The sequence below is a fragment of the Chlorella variabilis genome, assembly GCF_000147415.1.
Source record: "Chlorella variabilis unplaced genomic scaffold CHLNCscaffold_3, whole genome shotgun sequence".
Classification (NCBI taxonomy): Eukaryota; Viridiplantae; Chlorophyta; class Trebouxiophyceae; order Chlorellales; family Chlorellaceae; genus Chlorella; species Chlorella variabilis.
The window spans coordinates 593,960-618,465 of NW_005435085.1; the positions used below are offsets into that span (position 1 = coordinate 593,960).

Genomic DNA, 24,506 nt, shown 5'->3' on the forward strand with positions numbered 1-24,506 from the left:
GGGGGGGGGGGGGGGGCTTGTGCGGTGGTGCAGGCGCTGCTGCGGCCTGCTTGAGCCTTAGGCTTACCCATACAATGGATGAGCCTGGCCTGGGCCCGATGCTTGGCTGCACTCAGCTGGGATCTTGTTCATGCGCCGCCCTGGCAGCCAGCGCAAATATCCACTCAGCCAGCCGGTTCCCCCGATCTGATCAGAGACCGATGGACGCCCTGCTGCGCGTCTGCGCGCCGCCGCCCTGCCCGCACCGCAATGCAGATGAAGAAGAAGTGCTTGGTGGCGGCGGCGCTTGACCGGGCAGAGGATGAGCTGCTGGCGGGCGCGGCGCAGGGCCGGCAGCAGCTGGCCTCGCCGCATGCTCAGGCACAGGGGTGGGCACAGGCGGAGCTGCAGAACCAGCGGCAGCAGAAGGGCCCAGGGAAGCCCGCCGGCAAGGCAGCCGCGGCCGCTGCCCCGGGCAGCAAAGCCAAGACGGGCGGCGATGCTGCGGCCGCGGCGGCAGCGGCCAAGCAGGCTGGCCGTGGAGGAAAGAAGCGGGCTGCCCCCGAGCCGTCTGCATCAGGGGATGGCAGCGCCAACAGCGACGGCACGGCGGCAGCAGCCGCCAGGCCTGCCAAGCGGCAGCGCGGTCGTGCGCAGCAGGAGCCGGCGGCGCCGGGCGGTGCGGCGCTGGTGCAGGAGAAGCGCGGGCAGGGCAGGCCACGCAAACAGCAGCCGGCCTCGGTGCAGGCGCAGCGGGCAGCGGCAGATGGTGCAACCAAGGTGCAGGGGAAGCCAGGGCAGGGCAGGCCGCGCAAGGAGCAGGCATCCAAGCAGCAGCAGGGGGAGCAGCGGCAGGGGGAGCAGGGGCAGCAGCAGCGGGACGACGGCGGCTCGGGCCACAGGTACCGACGGGGCTGCACGTGCCTGCTGCAGCTTGTTTCGGGTGTTGGCCCCCTACGCATGTCTCGCCCTCACAGCGATAAGTTCCTGGCCCGTCTCCACATCCCTCCACCCGGTGCCCATCACTCCCACCATGCATTGCCTGACACAGGTCGCTGAGCAAGCACCTCAAGCCCAGGCGCCTGCAGCCACCAGGCGGGCGCCCCGCAGCATCCATCGGCGCGGCGGCGCTGCAGCAGACGCCGTCGTGGCCGCCGCCCTCATCGGCGGCTGGGGACGAAATCGGCGCCAGGTCGGGGGCCAGCGGCGATGGGGGTGATGGGGAGGGGGGCGAGCTGGACTGGGGTGCACTGGACTGACCGACTGAACTGGGCGCTGCATGCCCCTCTTGACCGATCCGGGTTGAACTTTCTTCTGCCACCAGCCTCAACCACCGAGCCACCAATCTCCATCACCCCAAGCTAGGACATGACAGATGAAACCAGAGCTGCGGTCAACACAAAGCACTAGCGGCCCCGACATCCACAGATTGGGGAGGGCAGCCTCATTCACGCATGCATGTAGGCGCGCCATCGCTGACGCTCAATCCCAGTCCTCAGGGACGATTAGCTGCGGCATACTGCTGAACAGGTGCAGCAGCACAGGGGGCTTCATCAGGGCACCCCATGTCTCTACATTCGTGCAGCGCAGCTGTCGCAGCTGCCCCATGTGCGCCAGGATGCTGTTCACATCGTCACGGGTGATGCGCATGCTGCTGGCAGTGTCGGAAAATCCCAGGCTGTGCAGGTGGGTGGCAGCCGTCAGCGCCGGCGGCAGGCGAGTGAAGCCGGCGGCGCCGAGGTGCTCCTTTAGGCCTGCTAGGGGCGGCAGGATGAGAGAGCGGTGCCACAAGTCCTGCCGCAGGGGTAAGGCATCACCAGCAAAGGCGCTCAGCCCAGTCTCCCACCTGACAGGTACGGGCCACTGGGAAGCTCAACAGGCACAGCGACCTTAACGGTCAGCTTCGACAGGCAGCGCATGCCCGCCAGCCACGCGAGAGACATCTCTGGGTCGGCGGCCAGTTTGCGACCAAAGCTCACAATCTCCAGATCTGAGAGTTGAGGCGCCTGCTGCGCGACATGCTGGAGCAGTTGCTGCATGCTGCTCCAGCTATTCCTCAGGTGCAGCATGCGCAGCGCTGGCAGCTCGACGCCCATCACTTCAATGCGGGCGCAGGCATACAACTGTATTGCGCAGAGGGCTGGCACCTCCACATGTGCGAATCTGACTTGGCTGTAGCTGTGCACCACCAGCTTCTGCAGTGCCGGCAGCTTGCTATCGGACAAGCTGATCAGCTGGGTGCCGTGATGGTGTGCCCCCCCGCTGGCCTCCACCACTTGCAGCGCTGACAGCTCCATGTCGGCCATGGTGATGCTGCTCTTACCGTCAATCTGCAGCGCCGCAAGCAGCGGCAGCGCCATATGCTCCATGGAAAGGACGCAGTTGCTGACAGCCAGTGACAGCAGGCGGGGCATCTTGCTGGTGCGGATGCTGATCTTAGATCTTGTCCAGCTCGCGAATTCCCTTCTGCCGACCTCCAGCACTTGCAGGGCTGGCAGGTCTAAATCGCTTATACTGGCACTTCCAGAGCCGCAGACTTTCATTGTCTTCAGAAGCGCCAGTGCAAATGCTGCCATGCTGACATCAAGGCAGCTGACCTCCAAAGCTAGCAGTCCTGACAGACGGGTTGAGTCTTGCCAGTCTATCTTGCTGCCACGGAGCTCCAGCTCCTCCAGCGGGGTGCACGGAGAAACCAGTGCGTCTATGAGCTGGGCCACAGGAAGAGGTTCCAGCCCACCCCTGACAATCAACTTGCCAGATCCATATGCGCAGTAATGCATACAAATCCCTGACACCTGCACAAACCACGCAGTGGCAATGAGAATGTTTGCGAGTGCGCTGGCATTGCCAATGTCAGCACGTCTCACCTGCAATGCACAACAATCACTACGATAGCCAAAACTCTTCAACCTTCCTTGCCAGGCTGTCGGCGGTGGCCATGAGGTGAATCCAGGTTGCACGTTGACATCTGCGTCGGGGAGAGGCTCGCCCTCAAAAAGGTGGAGCTCCCGCAGCCCCCTCAACCGGGTCAGCCGGCTGATGTCAGGTGGCAGCCGCTGCTGCCACGAGGTCATCTCCAGCAGCGTCAGGCTGCTCACCAGCAGGATGCTGCCAAAGACATCTGCAAGGCTGTTTGCAGCCAGATCCAGGCTGCTCAGCCGAAGTTGACTGAGGATGCCTGCCGTGGCCGGTGGCAAAGTGGCACACAGCAGCTGAAGGGTGGTTAGGCGCGTTAGATGCGCAAGTGCGTGGTCGTCAAAGAAGTCCCGGTGGATGCCGTCTGCAGCCAGATGCAGGCTGCACAGCTGCATCTGGCGGAGGGCGCCGCCTATGGCCGCTGGCAGCAGCGTGCACCGCAGCCCTAGGCTGCTGAGCGCAGTGAGGTGTGCCATTGCCTCAATGATTGGGCTGGGCAAGCTGTCCTCCACTGTTCCGCCGTCGGCATGGCAGCTCAGGTTGCACAGCTGCACGAGCCTGCTCAGTGCATCGGCCGCATAGACTGGCAGCCCCATGCTTGTGAGCTGCAGCTGGGTCAAGGCGGTGAGGCAAGGCAGCAGCTGGGCCACAACCTCTGGCAGCGGCTGCTGCCTCCACGCAACGTCCAGGACCGCCAGCTGGCTGAGCTGGCGGCACAGCTGCATCACGTCTGCCAGGGAGGCAGGGTCTGCGGGATCTTGAGAGTCGTACTCCAGAGAAAGCTCCACCACCATGCCCCCCACATGCCGCAGCAGGCGCTGGGCTGCCAGCCACTCGTGCCGCTCCGGCTGCATGCGCAACTTCAGCATTTTGGCGACACAGATGTGCAGGCCGCGCCACATCGCGGGCTCGGCATTGAAAGCGCGGTTCCACCGCTTGCACGTCAGCCTCATGTCATCCCTGCGCCGCACTGAGTTGTACCAACAAGTCAAGGGCAGGCACCCCACGAATCCAACGTGATGGCGCTGACTCTCACCCAGTGTCGTCGCGCGCCAGAGCCATCACGCGGCCCAGCAGCGCGTCGGGCAGTGCATCGATGGTGGTGGTGCCTGGGGTGGGCATGGCGCGACTGCGTCCAGGCAGCAGGGCAGGGCACCAAGGTTGCGGCGCACAGAGCACAGTGGGCGTCGCCAGCGGCTTCCCTCAGCCTGGGGACCCAAACCCCTCGACCCACGGCCCTGCACTGCCTCCTGGACTGCGTTTGCAGCTGGTGGCTCACCTTGTCTCCCCTTGCGGAGGCTGTGGCACAGAGCCAAGGAGGGCGAGGCAGCAGGAAATGGGAGAAGAGGAGCCAAAGGGTAATGAGCAGGTGAAACACGTTTGTGAACACGAACGCCTCCTCGCTTTCCTCCTGTCAGTGCCGACGTCGGCGGTGCCGCCATTTTCATTACATGATCTAGGATCGGTTTGACACCCACACAACGGGTCACTGCAGCTGCACCGACTCCACCAGGCCCGCCCCCAGGCTCAGAGCATCCCGCAGCACCCCCACCACATCCGGCACCACCGCCGCCGCACTCGGCTCGCCGTGGGGGCTCCTGCCGTTGGCAGTGCCTGCCTCCCCACTCGCAGCCTGCCACCGGCCCGCCAGCTCCTCGGCTGGACCCGCCTCGGCGCTGCCGGTAGGGCACACCAGGTGCGCTTCCTCGGGACGCAGCGGGGCGGCGGCAAACGCGGCTGCGCGCCACTTGAGCGCCACCACGCCGCCGCCGACGTAGTCTGCGCAGGCCACGGCCAGATGGCCCAGGCGGCGCTGCAGGAGCTGTGTGTAGAGCGGCAGCGGGTCGAAGCCCACCAGCAGCTCGCGCCGCACAGCGTGGTGGCCCCGCGCAGCCAGCACGCCTGCAGGGGCGGGGGAGGAGGACGCAGCAGGGTGTGGGGGCAGGGAGGAGGGAAGGCAGCAGATCAGCGCACGATGCATGACCGTGGCGGCGGGTAGGCGAGGGCTCCGCGCCTGGTGCTGGCTGTGTGGCAGGCGGGCGGCTGGGAGGGCATGCAGGCATGCGGGCGCCAGCCTCACTCTGCGGGATGCCCTTCAGTATCGCTCGGCAGTGCTTGCTGCCCGGCGCGGCCGCCGCGGCCGCCGCGGCCGCCGACAGCTGCTCGTTCGCCGCCTGCAGCGCGGGCCCCAGTGGCGGCCGACGGCCGCTGCTGCCGCCGCCGCCGCCGGGGCCACCGCTGCCGCTGGCCCTGCCTAGGCGCAGGTCGTTGGCGGCATTGGGCAGCGAGTCAGGCCTCAGGCGGATGAGGACATCATACTCGCCCAGGTCCCGACTGAACACAGCCTGCGCGGCAGCCGCCTGGGCAGCTGCTGCCGCCTCCTGGGCCGCTGCTCCGCCACCGTCGGCCGCCGCCGCTGGCGAGGCGGCGCCGTCGCCCAGCAGGAGCGCTTCCAGGGCTGCCGCCGAGCGGTGGGCCAGCACTGCGATGCGGTGCAGCACCTGCGCGCCGGGGCGGCCGGCGGTCCAGGCGCCGCCGGCGGCGTCGCGGGGCGTGGGGAGGCACAGCGCGGGGGCGGCGCTGGCGGCGCGCGCGGCGGCGTGCTGCCGCACGATGGCGTCACGCTGCGCCACGCTGAGCTCTCCGTTGGGGTCCACAATCAGCGGCTGCACGCGCCACGGGTGGTCGGCTAGTAGCTGCAGGAAACGGAGCAGGCCGGAGAGGCGCGAGGCGGGGGCCGGCGCGGCCGCCACCGCGGTCGTGCCGCCGCCGCCGCCGCCGCCGCCCGCGGGCCGCCCTCCCGCCGTGAAGCAGTGCGCCAGCAGCAGCTCCACCGCCTCCTCCCCCAGGTGGGGGCTCAGCAGGTGGGCGCCCACCCAGCGCTTGGCCAGCCGCGCCGCCGGCTCAAAGGCCGGGTTCTCTCCAGCCACGCCTGCACAGCACACAGGGCAGCAGGGGAGGGGGGAGGGGGGAAGCTGAGGTGGCATGCACACAGCAGCCGGGTGGAGGGGCAGCGGTAGCCGGCACACAGCAACCGGGAGGGGAGGAGGTGTTTAGAGAGGGGGCTGGCGTGCGTGGCGTCCTGCGGAGGCCTCCCCTGCCCCATGCCGCCGCCCGCTCACCCGAGATGGCGCCCTGGTGCCAGGTGCGCAGCGGCATGTCCTCCTCGGCAGCCACCCGCTGCCCTCCGCCTGCACGCGCCAGCCAGCAGGCACGTTTTTTGTTAACAAGTAAAGCAGCCAGGCAAGCGAGAGGCGCGCGTGGGCGGGCACGGCAGGCAGCACGGGTGGCCACGGCAGGCGGCACGGGTAGCGGGCGAGCATATGCCTCGGCCACGGGGCCCCAGGCCGCAGCAGGCAGGCAGGCAGGCGGGCACACACCCAGCTGCAGCGCCTTCTGCTGCATCGCCGCGTCGCGCTCGGTGGCCAGCAGCAGGCGGAAGGCAAAGCCATCGGACAGCACATCCACCCAGCCCTCGGCCGCCGCCGCGTGCATGCCCAGCGCGCTGTGCAGCTGCTGCGCCAGCTGGCACCCCATGGCCGCCTTCATCTTGTGGAAAGCCTCCGGGCTGTCGGGCCACTTGCCTGCACGGGCGGGCGGGGGCGGGGCAAAGGCGTGCGGGTGGTGCGGGGCAGGGTGCGTGCAGGCTCCATGGGCAGATGGCTGGTGAGGGGCACGGCGTCATGCCTGCCCGCCATGTCACACACAGCACTGGAAAGGCGGCGCAGCGCGGCAAGCAGCCTCACCTGAGCCCTCCAGCTGGCACAGCAGCTCCACAGGCTGCAGGCATCGAGCCACGTGGTCGCCGACCAGCGTGTCGGCGGCAGCCCCCGTCAGCAGCTGCGGCAGCGGCGGGAAGGCGGCCGCGTGGCGCAGCACCGGCGCCAGCGCCTGCACCGCCACCACCCGCAGTGGCAGCGAGTCGGAGGCGAGGCTGCGCAGCCGCTTGCTGCGAGGGCGGGGCAGGGGGGGCAGGGAGCAGCCGCAGGCGTTGCTGTGAGCATGGCTCGAAACACGGCGAGGCCAGGCAGGCAGGCAGCGGTCTGCCGGGGCAGCCAAGGAATGGACCTCCCTCCCCAGGCCCAGCAGCAGCCGGCTCACCCCAGCCGCTCCGCCGCCGCCTCGCACAGGCGCGCCGCCGCAACGTCCGCCTCGGGAGTGCTGTGCTTGCGGCGCAGCGCCGCATCCAGCACGCCCGCGTGGCAGGCCACGCTGGCGCCAGCTGGCAGGTGGCGGCGCAGGATGTAGCTGACCATGCTGCAACAAGGGAGGAAAGGAAGCGGCGGCGGAGGCGGTGAAAGACAGACAGGCTACCGGCAAGCGCTTGGCAGGGAGAATGCCGGACGGCCATGTCCGCGGCACGGCTGCCCACCAGCCCTGCCCGCCAGGCCATCCTCAGGAGCACTCCCCTGCGCCCCTCCCCAGCCCCCTCCCACTCCACCCCCTGCCCCCCCGCCCTCCCACCTGTCCACTACGAGGTGTCGGTGCGCGGCATCCCCCTCCCACATCAGCGCCTCGGCGATGGCTCCGTCCTGGAAGCGCCGCAGCTCGGCCTTGTCGCCCCAAAAGGCGCGGAAGGCGCGCGCCGCCTCCACCTTGTCTGCGGGCGGCCCGAGGTCGATGGAGCGAAGCGCTGCGGTGGCATCCACCTGCGAGGGGCGGCACGGGTCAAGGGTGAGGCAGGCAAGGGCGGTTGTGGTGGGCAGGCGGGGGCAGCTGGGGATGGGAGGCAGCCCGAGGGCAGCATGGTGTGGCAGGGAGGGGCATCTCAGAATAGCAGAAGAAGGTTGACAGCATGGTGTGTGTCAGACAGAATTCACCAAATTGTTACGAGCATCAGCGATGCCCCGCCCAGGCAGCCAATGCAGTCGATGCATGGCAACAGGCGCAGCGGTGCAGCGGCAGCGGTGCATGTGGCGCGTGCGCAGCATGCAGACACATCTCAGTATAGCAGAAAAGGTTGACAGCATGGTTGGTCAGGAGAATTCACCAATTGTTGAGCATCATTGACGTGTGTGTCGATGCAAGCAGCAGGCACGGCCAGGCGGCATGCAGGGGCAGCATGCGGGATGCAGGGCGGAAAGGACGGGGCGCATCTCAGGTATAGCAGAAGAAAGTTGACCGCATGGGTATGCTCAGACAGAATTCACCAAAAGTTTTCAGCATCACTGATGCGCCGCCCAGGCGGCTGGTGCACTAGAGGCATGGCCAGCACAGCAGCAGCGACGGCAGTATGCGAATGGCAGGGTGCACCGGCAGCTGCAGTGTGCGGCACGTGGCAGCCCTGGCAGCGGCCACGCAAGCCCAGCACAGCCCAAGCGCACCTGCACCCCGAGCAGCACGTGCCGCTGCTCCGGCCGCGCCGCGCCGCTCCTAAACGGCGCCGCGCCGCTGCCCGCCGCCTGCTGCTGCAGGGTGCGGCGGAAGGCTCGCACGAGGCGCGCGCGGGTGCCCAGCGCTTTGGCCGCCAGCGCCTCCACCCGCTGCTCCACAGACCTGCGCAGCGAGGGGAGGGCAGGGGAGGCGCCACGGCGCCCATCACTTCAAGAAACAAGAAAGTTGTTGAGGAGGAAGCAGGGCGGCATGGCGTGCAGGGGTGCAACGGCCGTGGCCGCCAAGTGCGCCGGCAGCATGGCGGCGCAGGCGAGCCAGGCGGGGGAGGCTCACCGCCAGGCGGGCTGGTCCTGCTGCAGGTCCTGGCAGCCGCCGCCGCCGCTGCCGCCGCTGCCCGCCGCCGCCGCCCCGCCGGGCAGCGCCACATGGAACCAGTAGTCGCAGAGCGCGGCGCGCTGCTGCCGCGCCAGGAACACGGCGCCAAAGGCCTCGGGGGCGCCGCCGCTGAGCAGCTGCAGGCTGCGGCTGGCGGCGCCCCGCGCCTGCGCCAGCGCCGACCTGGACACCGCCGCCGCCAGGTTGAGCCAGCCGGAGGAGTCCACAAACACCACCTCAAAGGCCCGCCGCCAGGCCTTGGCCTCCGGGGGGACGGCGCCGGCGCTGGCGGGCACGCGGCGCTGCATGAAGAGGCCTGGGGTGAAGGTGCGGGGCCTGGACAGGGTCACCAGCACCGCACGGAAGAGGTGCATGGCAGACATGGAGGCAGTCTGCGCGGCAGGAAGGCAAGGCAAGGGCGGCAGGCTGGGGCGGGGTGAGCGGGGCGGCGCAGGCAGCGTGCGAGCATGCGGCCGGGGACCGATGCGAGGCGTGGGGGGCTCAGAATTACCCAATCAATAGAATGTGAGTCGGATCACGGGTGGGATCAGATCATCTTTGCGCATTCTCGACTCGTCCCAGCCCCCCGTGCAGCAGGCAGGCATGCAGGCAGGCAGGCACAGCAGACACGGGCAGGCAGGCAGCAGGCGCGGGCAGGCAGGGCCCACTCACCGCCTGCCCGCCCTGCACCAGGTGCACCAGCAGCAGGGTCAGCACGCAGCCGCCGAGCCCGTCGGCGCTCTGGCTCAGCTGCTGCTGCCGCGCCCACACCCGCAGCAGCGCCGCCGCGTCCGCAAAGTGGGGGCAGCTGGCGGCGGCGACCCGGCACTCCTCCGCCAGCGGCATCATCAGCAGGTCCTGCGCCAGGGAGGGGCGAAGGCAAGGGAGGGCAGGCTGGGCAGGCTGCACAGCGTGGCAGCCAGCAGGCGAAGCGGCGGGGAGGCCCCGCGGTGGTGCATGCAACTGCGAGGTGGTGCAAGAGCGTCCAGGTGCGAGGGGGTGGGGCGGCCGTGGCCTGGGCTCAGAATTACCCAATCAGAATGTGTGTGGCATCACCGGCAGTCAGCCAAGAGTGACAATGCGCATTCGAGTCTCGTCCTTGCCCGCCACGGCAACGCCCCACGCCCCACGCCACGCCTCCCACCCCCGCTGCCGCCCAGCAGCTGGAGATGCACGCGGCAGCTGGCGCACAGAGCATATGCACGTGCACAGCGGCGACACAGCAGGAGGCGGAGGCAGGGCCAGAGGGCCTCACCTGCAGTACCGAGGTGTTGTAGTGCGGCGTGGGCAGCAGCCGCGGCTCCGCCGGCTGCGCCGGCGCCTCTGCTGCCACCGCCACCTTCCCCTTCCCGTTGGGCTGCTGCGGCTGCTTGCCTCCCTTGGCACCCTTGGCCGCCTTGCCGCCCTTGCCACCCTTGCCTGCTTTGCCGGCCACGCCGCCGACCTGGCCGTCTGCTGCTGCTGCTGCTGCCGCCGGCGCCGCCGCCGCCGCGGGCGGGGCAGCTGGCGCCGGCGCCGGCGGCGCCACCGCCGTGCGCAGGTTGTTGCGGTCTGGCGCCAGGCGCGGCAGCGGGCACAGCTCCGGCGGCGCCGCCGGCAGCAGGCGGATGCAGAAGCCGCCCGGTGTCTGCCGCGGGTGCAGCACCAGGGCTGGGCGGCGAGGGTCGTCGGCCAGGCACTCCCACCCTACGCCGCTCAGCTGCGGGTGGCCCCGCAGCGCCGCCGCCACGTGCGCCAGGTAGAGCGCCCGCTTGGCAAAGTACCTGCTCAGGGAGGCGGGGCCGGGCGCTTGGCCAGGCGGCAGCTGGCACGGCGGAGGCGGTTCCAGAGCCAGTCCATGCGCCTGCCTCATGCCTGGCAATACGATGAGCTGCACAGTGCTCCACAGCCCCGCCTCGCACCCCCATCCTGGCCCCCCCACCTGTGGTTGAGCTGGTCCTTGCTGTCGAAGCAGGCGGCGGGCATGAGCAGCGAAAGGTCCAGGCAGGGCGAGGGGCGCAGCGCGGCGCGCAGCCCAAAGCTGCCCACCACTTGCACGCGGGTGGGGGCGCGGAACACAAACGGGCGCTGCACGGCGTGGAGGAGGAGGCGCAGGAGGCGGGTGGGCAACCATGTGCTGGGCAACCATGCTGGCTGGTGTTGCGACCAGAGCAGTGCACCACCCAGCGGCAGCTCCAACGCCAAACTGACCAATGCCAAACCCATCACCCCCACCCGGCTCACCACCGGCTGGAAGGCGAGATCCGACAGGAAGCCGCGGACGGCGGCGGCCTCCCGCGCATCCGGCGCCACCTCGGCGTCGGGCAGCGCGCGCAGCAGCGCCGCCAGCGACCGCACCAGCTCCAGCAGCGCTGCCTCCAGCCCGTGGTCAGGGCGTGCCTCCTTCAGCAGCTCCTCAACCTCCAGCTGCATCAGGCTGGCCGCCGCCTCCTCGCTGGCGTCAATGTGGGCCGCCGTGGCAGCAGGCGCCCCGCAGCCGCCGTGGTGCAGCGCGCCCGTCACCAGCTCCAGGCCCAGCGACTCGCTGCCATCCACGCGCCGTTTCTTGGCTTGCGGCTGGGGCTCCTCGGCCTCGCTGCCGCTGTCCTCGCCTTCAGAGGGGCTGAGGAAGCCGCCGCTGCTCTCGCTGCCGCTGCCCACTTCGTCATCGGAGTCGCCGCCCATGGAGGACGGTGCTAGTGTTGGCTGGGCAAAATGTTGAGCCGCTAGCAGGCACCCATGCATGCCATCCGCCTGAGGGTCAGGGGAGAGCCGGAAGCAAACGCCGTGCCTGATCCAATTCGGCAATTAATATGATGACGCATGCAGACTGGGGCGGAGTTATGAGATTGCCGAGAACTGTACTTCGCACGGGCATTCAGAGCTATCAAAACTCTTCAAATTTGGGCACGCCTACTAGAGATCAGCACAATTGGGTCACCTCTACTAGAGGCGTCACCCCCTGCAAAAGTTGGACACCCAAACTCACTCAACTCGTCGCCGCTGCACTCCTTCTCCAAGCAAACCATTATCCCGAGTACACCTCCTGCACGGCTGCCGCCGCCACCAGCTGTCTGCGCTTCAGCCGCCGCCGCCGCCACCGCCACCGCTGCAGCCGCCCATGGCCAAGCCCCTGCGCCAGGCGCGGGCCGTGGCGCGGCTGGTGTTCAACTGGTTCCGCCACGACCTGCCCGAGATTGTGGCCCCCTCCTCCATGCCAGACCCGCCTGGCATCAAGCGGCCGCCACGCAAGACGCGCGCCGAAATGCAGGCGGTGCGTGGGGACCCAGCCTCGCCACGTCCTTGCACTGGCATCATTCCAGGCTTAGTGTAGGCCCTGCTTGCGAGCGCTGGGCGTGGTGGTCGCCCTGCGGGCGATCCCCTCGCCGCTCCACCCCTGCCCGCCGCTCCAGTACCCCTGCCCCCTGGTTGCTTCGCAGCTGTTCCTGCGAGCGTGCCGGAGGTACGTCGAGACGTGGGACTCCAAGAAGATGCAGGCGCAGCGCGCAGCGCGGGAGCAGGAGCACACGACGGAGCGGGCGGTGCGGCGGCAGGTGGAGGGGCCCACCCTGGCTGAGGAGTTCGGTGCGCCTGCCGCAGCCGCCTCTCTCTGGTGCTGCCGCTGCCTTGCCCAGCCTTGGGTGTCCTCGCAAACTTGTCGCTGCTGTGCCTCAGCTGCCAAGCTTATTGCATGCATCCCCATTCTGTCAACTCGCCAGATCCTTGTTGTGATCACCTATCTGCGCCCCGCCACTTCCTGCCACCCTGCAGCCGCGGCGGCCAAGGGCGGCGGCCAGGCGCTCAAGCCCTTCCTAGCCAGCCTGTACCAGACGCGGGCGGAGGCGTACAGGGACGCTGTGCAGCAGTTTGTGGGGGGATACAAGCAGGGGTTCCAGCAGGCCATGCGCCCCCAGGTGCCACCAGATGTTGTGGGGGAGATGGCGGCAGGCGGGAAGGCAGCAGCAGCAGAGACGGGAGGGGCCGTGGCAGCTGATGCAGGAACGGCGCACCTGGCACCAGCCCAGGCCACCACGAGCAGCAGCAGCAGCAGCACTACAGCAGCAGCGGATGAACCAGCAGGGACAGCACAAGCACAGCGAGAAGGCTTGCACAGCACAGCAGCGGAGCAAGCAGGGCCGTCGGCCAGCCAGCAGCTGCCGGAGCCACCCGACGAGGCGCCAGGACAGCAGCAGGAGCAGCAGCCGGCCGGCAGCAGCAAACCTCCAGCTGTCGGTGCGGGCCCGGCGGCCTGACGGCTCCCATACGCGTCTTTGTTGCATGCCAGCTCGTCCATGTTACATGAATATGAGTGTAAACCACGCCAGTCACAAATGCAACACGTTTTCACATGGCTGGCGTGCTTGGGCCGCCGCCGGCTACCGCGCTTAGCCTGCGGGTGCCTCAGGACATGAAGAGTTGGCGGTAGGGCCCGTTTGACAGCTTGCAGAGCTCGTTGTAGTTGGACAGGTCTGCGGGAGGGCAGGCAGGGCGGGGCAGTGCAGAGCAGTGTGAGCGGGCGGGCGATGGCAGAGCGAGGCGCCGCTCCCAGCCTTGCGGCCAGCCCGGCAAGGCCTTGCTGCATGGACCATGCTGCCCCTCTGCCACCAACTCGACCTGTGCACGCAACCGCACGCACCAAAGTTGTCGCCAAAGGAGCAGCTGGCCTCCCCTGTGAGCGTGTTGGGGCTGGCCACCACGCCCTCCACCTCGAGGAACGTGCACTGCGGCAGTGGTGGCGGGCGGCGGTGAGGCAGGCGGGGTTGTCGGGCAGCTGGCTGAGAAGCAACAGCTTGGCAGTCAAGTGTTGCCGCCAGCACCGCAAGCTTGCTTGCGCCCCTGTCTGCCGCCGACGCCCGACCGCACTGGCGGGCGCACCTGCGGCACCGCGGCGCCCTGCAGGTTGACGTTCACTAGGCCGTCGTCTGACGTCTTCAGCCGCAGCGTGCTGCCCTCCACGCCCTCGACCCGGCCCACAATCGTGACCCGCTTGCCGATGTGCTGCCCCATGAGCGCAAAGTTCACCCGAGGGGCGGGAGCGGTGACGTCCAGGCTGCTCATTGCTGCTGGCTGCTGCGGGGGAGGGTGGCGGGGCGCGCCGGCCGGCAGAGTTTGAAAGCGGTGGTGGATGACAAGCCCTGGGGCCGTGATCAGGTGGCGGTGCAAAGGACGGTAGCAGCAAAGGTCACCTGGGGCGGCGGGGGTCCTGGGGGAGAGCAATTTGTTGTTCCTGCTGAGCGTGCTATGAGTGGGGCGTAGTGCTCCTAGTGGGCCGTAGTGCTGCAGAGCGGTATCTCTGTCGCAGGCAGCGATAATTGCACCCAACTGCTCAATGCTGCACCAGCAACCTGACGATAGCAGGATGCTGCCGCAAACCCCGGTCAAGCATGGGCCGCCACAGTGTTTCTGGCCCTCGTGGCAGCTTTGGCGATGGGCGGGCGATGAGGACTGCTGTCGCGTCCAAATTTCGCCAATCAGCTGGCGATGGCACATTTAGGATTGGCGAAATGCGGGGGAGCCACCCTTGCGCCTGGCACAGCGCAGCGGCCACATGCGGCGCCGCTGTTGCTTTGTCGGCACTTGCCTCCCTTTTGGGGGACTGGGGGCGAAGCCCCCAGCAAGCTGGCGCTTGTTTAACACTATGGAATGAAGTTCCTGAGGAAAATTGGCCATTTCTCCTCAAACTAGGGGTGAGCTGTTGAGCTGGCTTGGGCGGGCGTCGCTGGTGTGAAGGCAGCAAAGCAGTGTGCAGAGTCTCAGATGGGAAGCAAGCGAAGTGCACTCCTGTGGGAGGACTTCAGATGGTTCAGAAAGCAGGGAATTGCGTCGAGTAGCGGCCATGGCAGGGCGAGGCGAGCAGGGCTGCACGCTCGGTGGTGGTGACGGCGGCGGCGCCGGCGGCGGAAATCTGTGAAGCGCACCAGGCGAGGCTCGGTGTTTTTGTACACGTAGTTGCTGAAGAGATCCTGCCCAGCCAATTGCAGGCGCCGCTTTGCTTCCTTCTCAATGCGGTACTCTTTGAAGTACCTGTAGAAGGTGCAGGCAAGCAGCGCAGCCGGGCGCGCCTTGTACAGCTCTACTGGATGCACTGCCACAACGCCGGTGCGCAGCACGGCGCGCTGCCGCAGGTCAGGGGGCGAGGAGTCGTAGAAATCAACAGCACAGCTGCGTTTGATGGGGCTGATCTCAAGAAGGGACAATGCACACACTGTGGCACACACAGGGCGACAGCAGACAAGTGCGTTGACAACTGCCAGCTGTGTTTCACTGAGGCCATGCTTGTGTGGGCTTAAAGTCTGGTAAAGCAAGAACTAGCTTGCAACATAGACTCCCCGCCGAAACGGGACGGGAACCGGGCGAAAGCAGAGAAAGCAATAAAACAGGGGTGGAGCAAGGCGACATGCAACGCAAGCAGCTGACAGGGCACGCATCGAAACGTGTGTATGACTGGCAAAGTGGCATGGCGCATTGGGGAGAAACGCAACGGTACGGGAGCATGGGCTGGCCAAACGGCAGTGCGGATCGTTAGGTCACTAGAAAAGCAGGGAAAGGCGCACTATGTATGCAATGAGGGCAGCCCCGGCTCGGGGCCGTTGAGAAAGCAGTGGGCGGGAGGGGGGAGGCCCCGGTGTGGGCGGGCCCCATCGAGGGGGGATGGGGCGCGCAAGCGGCCAGATGGGGCGGGGCGCGGGCGGCAGTGGAGTCCTGCGGCTGGGTGGGATATAGGGCAATGAGCGTTGAGCAGTGTGCGATGAGCAATGAGCAATGAGCAGTGAGCAGCCCCTCCCTAAACAAAGTGAAGCGCAGGACGGGGTCCGGTGGATGGGAGGCAAGGAAACGCGGGGGGTTGCCACGTGCGCTACCGCCGCCGCCGCAGGCAGCACCCCTGCGGCGGCGGCAGCGGCAGCAAGCCGTGGACCCAAACGCCGTGCCGCCGCCGCCGCAGGCAGCACCCCTGCGACGGCGGCGGCAGCAAGCCGTGGACCGAAACTCCGTGCCGCCGAGTCCCGTGGCTGTGGCCGTGGGCTTCTGGCAGGAAACTACGGCCGCAGCTCGGCAGCACGGGGGCGTCGCAGCGTGCCGCCGCCGCCGCCGCGCTGCCCCCCGGGCACGGCGGCGGCGGCAGCAAGCTTGGGCCCAAACGCCGTGCCGCCGAGTCCCGTGGCTGCGACCGTAGACCGTGGGCCGGAAACTGCGGCCGCAGCTCGGCGGCACGTGGTTCTGGTCAAATCGCCAAGCGTGCAGCAGCGCCGAACCACGCTTCCCGGCCTCGGCGCATGCCTTCAGGGGCCCCCTATCGCTGGGCACACCCCTCCAACACCGAACATGCGCCCGGGGGGGAGGGCGGCCCGGGCTGCCCAGGCCAAAGTGGGCCGCCCTCGAGCAAGAGGCGGCCGGGCTGTGTGCTGAATGAATGAATGAATGAATGCAGACCCATGCGGCTGGCGTTGTCTGCTGTGACGATGAGGCTGCCAGACGGCTCTGTTTTCGTTGTGTACTTCAGCAAGTAGCGCGACCAGTTTTCGTTGGTTACGCGTTGCACATTCATGTGTGCACCCCACAGCAGCAGCACAAGAGGGTGGTAGGGGACCACGTTTCGGTCCTGAGTGCGGGGTCGGTAGTACACCCAGCGGCGCAGCTCTGGGTTGTAGCAAGCATCGCCATCATGTGGCGGGAATGGGAATTTCATGCGGCACTTCTTGTTTTGGGTGTCTCGGCATCCTTGCCCCGGCGTGCTGCACGTGTGCAGCTGCTTCCGCATGACCAACCGGAAGAGAGCCAGCTGGTGAGTGTCGGCGGGCGGCACCCACTCCTCTGCTGCGGCATCCCACGTGGCTGGCACAGCTGCAGTGATCTCTTGCGTGGTTTGCTCAACATCATCAGGATGCAGCCACAGACATATGTGTGCATGGCAGCTGCCCCTTCCCTGCACCTCCAGCCTGACGACATAGTGCTGCACACGGCCTAGCAGGTGGTGTCTGCCATCCAGTATGAGTGCGTTCAAAAAGGTGGTGAGCCTGTCGTAGAAAAGGCGGGCACACTCCACTGGTGCATCCTGCCAGTCCAAGGTTTCGTCCCAGTTGTGCAACAGCCATTCAATGTCCCGCACCTCCTCCCAGCGTGTTTCGCTGTGCTCGTCAGCCGTGAGCGTGAGGAAAAGGTGTGGCAGTCCCCACTCATCCACCATGCACATGAGGTCCTTCAGCTGCCGCTTGTGCCAGGCAGGGCTGCCGCTAATCGATGCAGGCACACATTTAGCGACGTGTCGCATGACTTCCTCTTCACTGGCGTCCGGGTGCTGTGCGCGATACCGTGCAATTTCCTTTTCCATGCACACGGTCTTCACCGCGTTTGCTAGCAGCACTGCCTGCTTGATTTGGTACATCATCAGCACAAAGGGAGTCTATGTTGCAAGCTAGTTCTTGCTTTACCAGACTTTAAGCCCACACAAGCAACAAGCAAAGGGCTTGTACAGCGTGTAGATGGAAAACAGCTGCGAGCAACGCATCTTCAAGTAATCTATGAGGTTCCAAGCAGCACCCGTGAAAAACCCACGCCCAAATGGGAACAGGAACGGGAACATAGCGCTTTCTGCTGTGATCTGCTCGGCGGCGGCAGATCCAGGCGGTGTGCCATCTGGGCGAGTTAGCAACCGCCGAGGCTCGAGTGTGTCGCGCAGCACCATTTCCCCAGCAATGTAGATGTTGTGAGACGCAGATGGTGCCTTGAGCGGAGGACCAGCTGATGTGACGGCTGTGAGCGCTGCGGGCACCCAGTCCTGTTCCATGGCCTCCCCGAGCGGCATTCTTTCGATGGCCTTTTTCAGGATGCCAGCCACAGCCTCTGCTGTCAGTATGGGAAAGCCGCGAGTGTGGTGCGGGGTTTCCAGCAGCGTGGCGTGGCGCTGAAACAGTGGATTGTGCTGCAAGTTCCAGCCCAGCAGGTCCTGCACAGCGCCGGCCACGTGTGCGGCACCCGGTGCTGGCGCATCCCCCCACCGCACCAGAGGCCCGTCAAGCAAGCTGTGGCTTTGCCAGGCCCCCTCGATGAAGCCCTTGTACCGCTGTGTCAAGCCTAAGTTAACGTCAAGCAGGCCCAACAGCTGCGTTTCTGCCGGGTCGCATGCGAACAACATCTGCCCGTAGTGCACCGAAACAGTGGTCAGAAAGGAAGTGCGTGTGGCGCGCATCTGGTCGTTCATGCATGCAGGGCAGCAGTACCACTCGTCCCCCTGGGTAGTGAAGTCAGCCAGAGCTGGGTTTGCCAGCATGGCGGGCGGCACGTCCTCGGCGCTGGGCGGTGGCACCAGCTCGAACATGCGAAGGTGGCCGTCAGTAGCAGTGGTGCCCAAGGACACCACGCCACAGAAAGCGCAGCAGCAAAGCCCCATGATTAGCATGGAAGAGAGCCGTGCCCATTTTTGGGCGAGCACGCTGGCATTGTACCAGCTTCGGCTGTACACACCAGCAGCGCGGTCGCGCTGCCGGGTGCGTGCGTGCGCCCGCTCGCGTGCACGCTTGCGGCGCTCCCGCCGCTCAGCCCTGAGCTGGTCAGGAGTGATGTTGAAAGGGCCGGGCATGACAACCCCCTCTCAACGAGCAGCAGGGACTGGAGTAGAAACGGGCAGCAAGGCACGCACCTTTGCAGGGTGGGTGGCGGCTCCGCAGACGGGTGGCAAACGAGGGCAGTCCTGCGAACAGGGGGTGATGCGTGCATGTGTATTGGCATATGTGCTGAGGTGTGGTTCGCAGCATCACTGTGAGCGCGTGGCAGGCTGGCAGCAGAGTCCTGCACACATGGGGTAAATCGGAGCGCGCGTGCGTATGCGCATATGTGCAAGGTCAGTAACCGCAGAATTGTCGGCGCAGCGTCACTGTTTGGCACACCGGGTGCCGCCGGTTCGAGAAGCCATGCGGCATGATGGTGCCGCATGCCCAGTCAAGCGGCCCTGAGCACGGCCCCGATCACAAAGCTGTGTCATTAGTTCACTCGCCACGTGCATCACAAGTGCGCCGTGCGCGGCACACTGCCTGGCGGGCTCCCAGCAGCAACCCAAACACCCTGCCAAGCGAGTTCTGGTTCTCTTGCCTACCTGCGTAGTGAGAAACGGTACGCAGTGAAGCCAGGCGCGCTGGGCAGCGTAAATCTTGAGGTCGCCAGTCTGGCGGATGGGGTTCTCGAACCTCGAGCTCGCACCTTTGCAGGGTGGGTGGCAGCTGCGCGGACGCGCGGCAGGCGACGGCAGCAGAGTCCTGCACACATGGGGTAAAGCGGAGCGCGCGTGCGTATGCGCATATGTGCAAGGTCAGTAACCGCAGAATTGTCGGCGCAGCGTCACTGTTTGGCACACCGGGTGCCGCCGGTTCGAGAAGCCATGCGGCATGATGGTGCCGCATGCCCAGTCAAGCGGCCCTGAGCACGGCCCCGATCACAAAGCTGTGTCATTAGTTCACTCGCCACGTGCATCACAAGTGCGCCGTGCGCGGCACACTGCCTGGCGGGCTCCCAGCAGCAACCCAAACACCCTGCCAAGCGAGTTCTGGTTCTCTTGCCTACCTGCGTAGTGAGAAACGGTACGCAGTGAAGCCAGGCGCGCTGGGCAGCGTAAATCTTGAGGTCGCCAGTCTGGCGGATGGGGTTCTCGAACCTCGAGCTCGCACCTTTGCAGGGTGGGTGGCAGCTGCGCGGACGCGCGGCAGGCGACGGCAGCAGAGTCCTGCACACATGGGGTAAAGCGGAGCGCGCGTGCGTATGCGCATATGTGCAAGGTCAGTAACCGCAGAATTGTCGGCGCAGCGTCACTGTTTGGCACACCGGGTGCCGCCGGTTCGAGAAGCCATGCGGCATGATGGTGCCGCATGCCCAGTCAAGCGGCCCTGAGCACGGCCCCGATCACAAAGCTGTGTCATTAGTTCACTCGCCACGTGCATCACAAGTGCGCCGTGCGCGGCACACTGCCTGGCGGGCTCCCAGCAGCAACCCAAACACCCTGCCAAGCGAGTTCTGGTTCTCTTGCCTACCTGCGTAGTGAGAAACGGTACGCAGTGAAGCCAGGCGCGCTGGGCAGCGTAAATCTTGAGGTCGCCAGTCTGGCGGATGGGGTTCTCGAACCTCGAGATACGGTGCAAAGGGCAAGCACCTTTCGGCAACGTCTCACGTCGTTCTGGCCGGAATGGCCCCGAAGTGCGGAAAATGTGGCGGACTCGCTGCGGGACGCCGATTTACAGCGGATCGGGGGGTGATGACGTGGCGCAACGAGAGAGCAGAACGGCTCAGATGTCTCCAAGGCAACAGCCTAAATATTGGCGATGTCAGTCATGGGGGCTGGCGACGCGCTGGCGATGTCGCCCCGCCGCCTGCCCTCATTTAGCCAGCTCTGGCTGGCGATGGCCTTCGGCCAATCGCCAGCCAGAGCCGTTTTTTGGCCCGATTTCGCCAGCATTTGGCGATTTCGCCAGCTTTCAGAAACACTGGGCCGCCAGGTTCTACCGCGGTGCCGCGGATGCCTGCCCCTCGCCGGCGCCTGGGCAAGCAGCCTCTCCTGAAATAAGCTTGTGCGTGCCTGCCTGTGTTTGCTACATGATGAGGTAAATGTCTGGCTGTTGCCACCTACGGGTGAGCTGGGTGACGGGGAGGCGCCAGCTTGGCCTGGTGGAGCCTTTCCCCCCTCAGAGGCTCTTCTGCACGCTCTCTTCATCTGTCTGCACCTCTTGGCACCATGGGGCAGCACGGAGGCAAGGCCCAAGACGGCCAATCTAGCAGGTTTGTGGCGCTGCAGGGAGCATCAATGCCCAGGCCGGGGGCACCTTGGTGCCTCGGAGGTGTCTGCGGTGTATGCGTTTCTCCCCAATGCGCCATGCCACTTTGCCAGTCATACACACGTTTCGATGCGTGCCCTGTCAGCTGCTTGCGTTGCATGTCGCCTTGCTCCACCCCTGATTTATTGCTTTCTCTGCTTTCGCCCGGTTCCCGTCCCGTTTCGGCGGGGAGTCTATGTTGCAAGCTAGTTCTTGCTTTACCAGACTTTAAGCCCACACAAGCAAGCAAGCAAGCATGCGGGCAGCTCAGCGCATGCTTGGGACTGGGTCTGCAGCAAGCATGCTGGCACAGAGAAGGCTGGACCCACCGCTCTTCCCCACCCTGCGTACAGCAACGTCAATCGTGCATACGATGTGCTCAAGAAGCTCACTCCCAAGGCATGCGGCGGGCCCCGTCTGGAGGAGCAGGCCTGCAGGCGGCGCTCCGCCAGCGCCTGCCCAGATTCCCAGCTTCCTGCCACGCTGACTGCTTTGAATCTGGCCCTTGCTTTCGTGCAGCTGCTCATCGACGGCAAGTGGGAGGATGCGGCGGGCAGCAAGACCTTTGAGGACCTCGACCCGCGCACGGGTGAGGAGCGGGGCAGACAGGGCGACTGCAACCGCCAGACCAAGCCTGCCACCTGCCGGCGCCCGGCTGTTAGCTTGCACCACATCTCGTCCCCTGCGCACTGCCAGGAGAGAAGCTTGTGGATGTGGCGGAGGCGCAGGCTGAGGATGTGGACCGCGCAGTGCGGGCCGCCAAGAAGGTGAGCAGGCACCTCGCCGCCAGCAGCCGTTCTTGGGCTCACTACCGGCTCGCCGCTGCTGTGATGCTCCTACAGTGTCTGCCCTACTTTCCTTTCAACCTCGGGTACCCGCCGCAGGCCTACGACGACGGCCCCTGGCCGCGCATGACTGCTGAGAAGCGCAGCCGCGTGATGTTCCGCCTGACGGACCTGGTGGAGGTGCGGCACCGGTGGCGGCGCGGGTGGCACCAGGCCTGGTGGCAGCCAGCCTCGCCAGTGCCCTGGCTGCCTGCCCGTGGAGCAGAGCTGACTGTCTGCGCCCACAAGCGCTGCAGGAGCATGGGGATGAGCTGGCGCTGCTCGAGTCGCTGGACAACGGCAAGACCTACACCCAGGCAGGGTTTGCGGTGGTTTGCTGCTGCCGTGCCCTGAGCTGCACAGTTGCCTGATGTCACCCTCTCATTAGTTGGCTGGCTGGCTGAGCATCTTGCGACGTGGTTAGGTGGTCGGGCAGCATCCCCACCCTTGATGCAGAGCAAGACGATCGATGTCCCCGGCACCGCGCAGCACTTCCGCTACTTTGGCGGGTTCTGCGACAAGATTGAGGGTGAGCCTGTCGGCTGGCTGCAGCAGCTTCAGTATCGCAGCTTGCCCGTATGGCAACCCCTCCTCTTCCCGCTCCCCACACCTGCCCCCTTCCGCCAGGCTCCACTATCCCCGTCGCCCAAGAGGGCTTCACTGCCTACACGCTGCGTGAGCCCATTGGCGTGGTCGGCCAGGTGGGGGGACGCACACCTGCCTGGCCCCGCCCCACCTGCCTGTTGCTGCCTTGCCGACTGGTGCCTCTTCCTGCGCAGATCATCCCTTGGAACTTCCCCATCCTCATGGCCGGCTGGAAGCTGGCCCCCGCGCTGGCCGCCGGATGCACCATCGTGCTCAAGGTGGGGGCCCTGTGCCCTGCCGCTGGGCAGCAGCCAAAGAAGGGTGCCCGCCCGCATGCTCCGCTGACCGTCTGCAGCGTGTGCATGGGCTTCCTCACCTCCGCACCGTGTACCGCCTGCGCAGGTGTCCCAGTACACCCCGCTGAGCGCGCTGCGCCTGGGCGAGCTGGCCCTGGAGGCGGGCGTGCCGCCCGGCGTGCTCAACATCCTGCCCGGCAAGGGCAGCGTGTGCGGCGACGCCCTTGCCACCCACCCGCTACTGGACAAGGTCGCCTTCACCGGCTCCACAGATGTGGGCAGGAGGATCATGGAGGGTGAGGGGAGCAGGGGGTGGCATAGGCATACGGAGTGGGCGGCGGTGTGTGCTAGGTGCAGGGACATGGGGCGCACTCCGGAGGCTGCTGCCGGCTGGGCGGGTCCCCGCCAGACGCCCGCCACCTCGCCCCCTGCCGTGCTTGAGGCCAGCCCGACCGCCTCCCAGCCGGCACCCAGCCCTGTCCCCTGCCTGCTGCCCGCGCAGGCGCCTCCCAGCACATCAAGCCCGTCACGCTGGAGCTGGGCGGCAACTCGCCGGTGGTGGTGTGCGGCGATGCCGACCTGGAGGCGGCGGTGCGGGGCGCCCACGAGGCCCTCTTCTTCAACATGGTGGGAGGCTAAGCGGGGGTACTGCAGGCTGGGGCGGATAGGGCGGGGGTGTTTGCCTGCCCGCATGCTTGGCCACCTCGGCGCCTGCCTCGTGCAGCAAGTGGCTGCATCACCCTGCCATAACAGCCGCCCACCCGTGCCCCGGCGTACGTGCAGGGGCAGGCGTGCGAGTGCGGCGCGCGCCTGTTTGTGCAGGAGGGCATTTACGATGAGTTTGTGCGCCGCTCCATTGAGCTGGCCAAGAACCGCAAGGTGGGCTGCAGCCCACCCGGCCAGGCTGGTTGCAGGCGCACAGCCGCGCATCTTGCTGGGGGTGCGGTGGGCGGCTGCCCCCTCTATGCTGTTGTGAGGAGCATGCTGGGCTTTGCTAGGCTTTGTGATTCCGCCCGGGCTGCAGGTGGGGGATCCCTTTGACGAGACCAGCACCCAGGGCCCTCTGGTGTCTCAGGTGGGGCGCTGGTCGGCCAGAGCGCGCCAGCAGCAATGCGCCGTGCTGCTGACCTGTGCCTGCTCGCCTCCCTGCTACCCTTGGGACTGCCCTAACCCTGTGCTGCCTTGCCTGTGCCTCCTGGCTGGCCTGTGCCTGTGCAGAAGCAGGTGGACAAGGTGCTCAAGTATGTGGAGCTGGGCAAGAAGGAGGGTGAGTGTGGGTGGGCCCGCACATCGGGATTGACGGCGGGCTTGGCAGGGGTGGAGTCCTGGGTGCATGCCTAGCCTGTGGCCCAGCCCCGCTGGCCCAGCCCGCGCTGGGCATGCTCAGCCGAGCTGCGCTGCCTGACTTGCCCCTCGCTGTTGACATCCTAGGTGCCAAGCTGGGGTGCGGCGGCGGGCGCTGGGGTGACCAGGGCTTTTACGTGGAGCCCACACTGTTCTATGATGTGGAGGATGACATGGCCATCGCCAGGTGCGGCGGAATGGCCCAGGCCGGGTGCGGGCTGGGCGCTGCACAGCGGGACGGCTATGCGCATGACCGCGGTGCAGGCATGGGAGTCTGGGCCCACCCGGCATCCCCCCCACCTGGTGCTCCCCCCCCCGCGCAGGGACGAGATCTTTGGTCCGGTGCAGGTCATCCTCAAGTTCGGCACCATCGACGAGGTGGGCGGGGCAGCAGCTGGGGAGGATGGCTGGCTGCCTGGCAGGGCGTACAGTGCTCGCCGCCGCTTTGCTACCCATGCTTATGCTTTGTGTGTTTACAGTGCATATCCGCAAATATACTTGCGACACTGAGACAGACCTTGCCCAAGCACCGCCGACCTCACCCTCTTGTGTGCCTGCCCTGCAGGTGATCCGCCGCGCCAACGCCACCGAGTACGGCCTGGCGGGTGCGGTGTGGACCCAGAGCATCGACACCATGCAGGCGCTGACGCGCGGCATCAAGGCCGGCACTGTCTGGGTGAGCCGTGGGTGCTGGGCTGGCAGCAGGGGCCTGACGCACCTGCATTCCACTGACACCCGCCTGCTGGCAACACTGCCCACCTGGGAAGGTCAACACGCACCACGTGATGGATGCGGCGGTTCCTTTTGGTGGATACAAGAGCAGCGGCTACGGGAGGGAGCACGGCGGCGCAGTGCTGGAGCACTACACACAGGCAGGCCGCTGTGCTTACCCCGGGATGCTGCTTGTGTCTAAAGGTCGCTGTCGTCTGGCCACCCAGGACCAGCGCTCAGCCGCTTCTTACAAGCAGCAGGAGCAGTCTCCAATGCTGCGTCACTCCTGCCCCCTCCCCCTGCAGACCAAGTCTGTGTACGTCCCGCTGCCCAAGAGCAAGGAGCAGCGCAGCTGGGTCATCATGTGA

The 24,506-nt window shown here is 66.6% G+C and overlaps 6 protein-coding genes across 6 annotated transcripts in view; 3 read left to right on the plus strand and 3 right to left on the minus strand.

Annotated features, from left to right (window-relative positions):
- The window catches only part of CHLNCDRAFT_140461 (hypothetical protein), a gene marked incomplete at both ends in the record, with an annotated part of 4,263 nt that extends 3,025 nt beyond the window's left edge, over positions 1-1,238 (plus strand). Inside the window, 2 exons of the mRNA XM_005850500.1 lie at positions 256-881; positions 1,031-1,238. Of these exons, the coding sequence (XP_005850562.1) occupies positions 256-881; positions 1,031-1,238 (834 nt within the window). The remainder of the gene's footprint in view (positions 1-255; positions 882-1,030) is intronic.
- A 223-nt stretch (positions 1,239-1,461) lies between these two features.
- Positions 1,462-4,017, minus strand: CHLNCDRAFT_140462 (hypothetical protein; the record flags this gene model as incomplete). Its single annotated transcript, XM_005850793.1, has 5 exons — positions 1,462-1,733; positions 1,826-2,309; positions 2,577-2,687; positions 2,940-3,855; positions 3,932-4,017. 5 exons carry the CDS (start codon positions 4,015-4,017, stop codon positions 1,462-1,464), a joined length of 1,869 nt encoding a protein of 622 aa, XP_005850855.1.
- A 364-nt stretch (positions 4,018-4,381) lies between these two features.
- Positions 4,382-11,268, minus strand: CHLNCDRAFT_140463 (hypothetical protein; the record flags this gene model as incomplete). Its single annotated transcript, XM_005850794.1, has 13 exons — positions 4,382-4,797; positions 4,976-5,827; positions 6,018-6,086; positions 6,276-6,479; positions 6,642-6,844; positions 6,997-7,152; positions 7,360-7,544; positions 8,220-8,391; positions 8,563-8,996; positions 9,277-9,462; positions 9,860-10,367; positions 10,526-10,671; positions 10,819-11,268. 13 exons carry the CDS (start codon positions 11,266-11,268, stop codon positions 4,382-4,384), a joined length of 3,981 nt encoding a protein of 1,326 aa, XP_005850856.1.
- Positions 11,269-11,704: 436 nt separating this feature from the next.
- On the plus strand, positions 11,705-12,836 carry CHLNCDRAFT_140464 (hypothetical protein; the record flags this gene model as incomplete). The annotated part of the gene is made up of 3 exons (XM_005850501.1): positions 11,705-11,857; positions 12,024-12,168; positions 12,355-12,836. The coding sequence occupies 3 exons, from the start codon at positions 11,705-11,707 to the stop codon at positions 12,834-12,836; spliced, it is 780 nt and encodes a 259-aa protein (XP_005850563.1).
- Positions 12,837-12,984: 148 nt separating this feature from the next.
- Positions 12,985-13,641, minus strand: CHLNCDRAFT_140465 (hypothetical protein; the record flags this gene model as incomplete). The annotated part of the gene is made up of 3 exons (XM_005850795.1): positions 12,985-13,052; positions 13,220-13,304; positions 13,459-13,641. 3 exons carry the CDS (start codon positions 13,639-13,641, stop codon positions 12,985-12,987), a joined length of 336 nt encoding a protein of 111 aa, XP_005850857.1.
- A 6,658-nt stretch (positions 13,642-20,299) lies between these two features.
- On the plus strand, positions 20,300-24,506 carry CHLNCDRAFT_50233 (hypothetical protein; the record flags this gene model as incomplete). Its single annotated transcript, XM_005850502.1, has 16 exons — positions 20,300-20,343; positions 20,732-20,967; positions 21,075-21,145; positions 21,221-21,343; positions 21,659-21,731; positions 21,830-21,903; positions 21,982-22,065; positions 22,190-22,379; positions 22,586-22,710; positions 22,867-22,962; positions 23,108-23,158; positions 23,302-23,350; positions 23,515-23,614; positions 23,751-23,805; positions 23,993-24,103; positions 24,195-24,506. The coding sequence occupies 16 exons, from the start codon at positions 20,300-20,302 to the stop codon at positions 24,504-24,506; spliced, it is 1,794 nt and encodes a 597-aa protein (XP_005850564.1).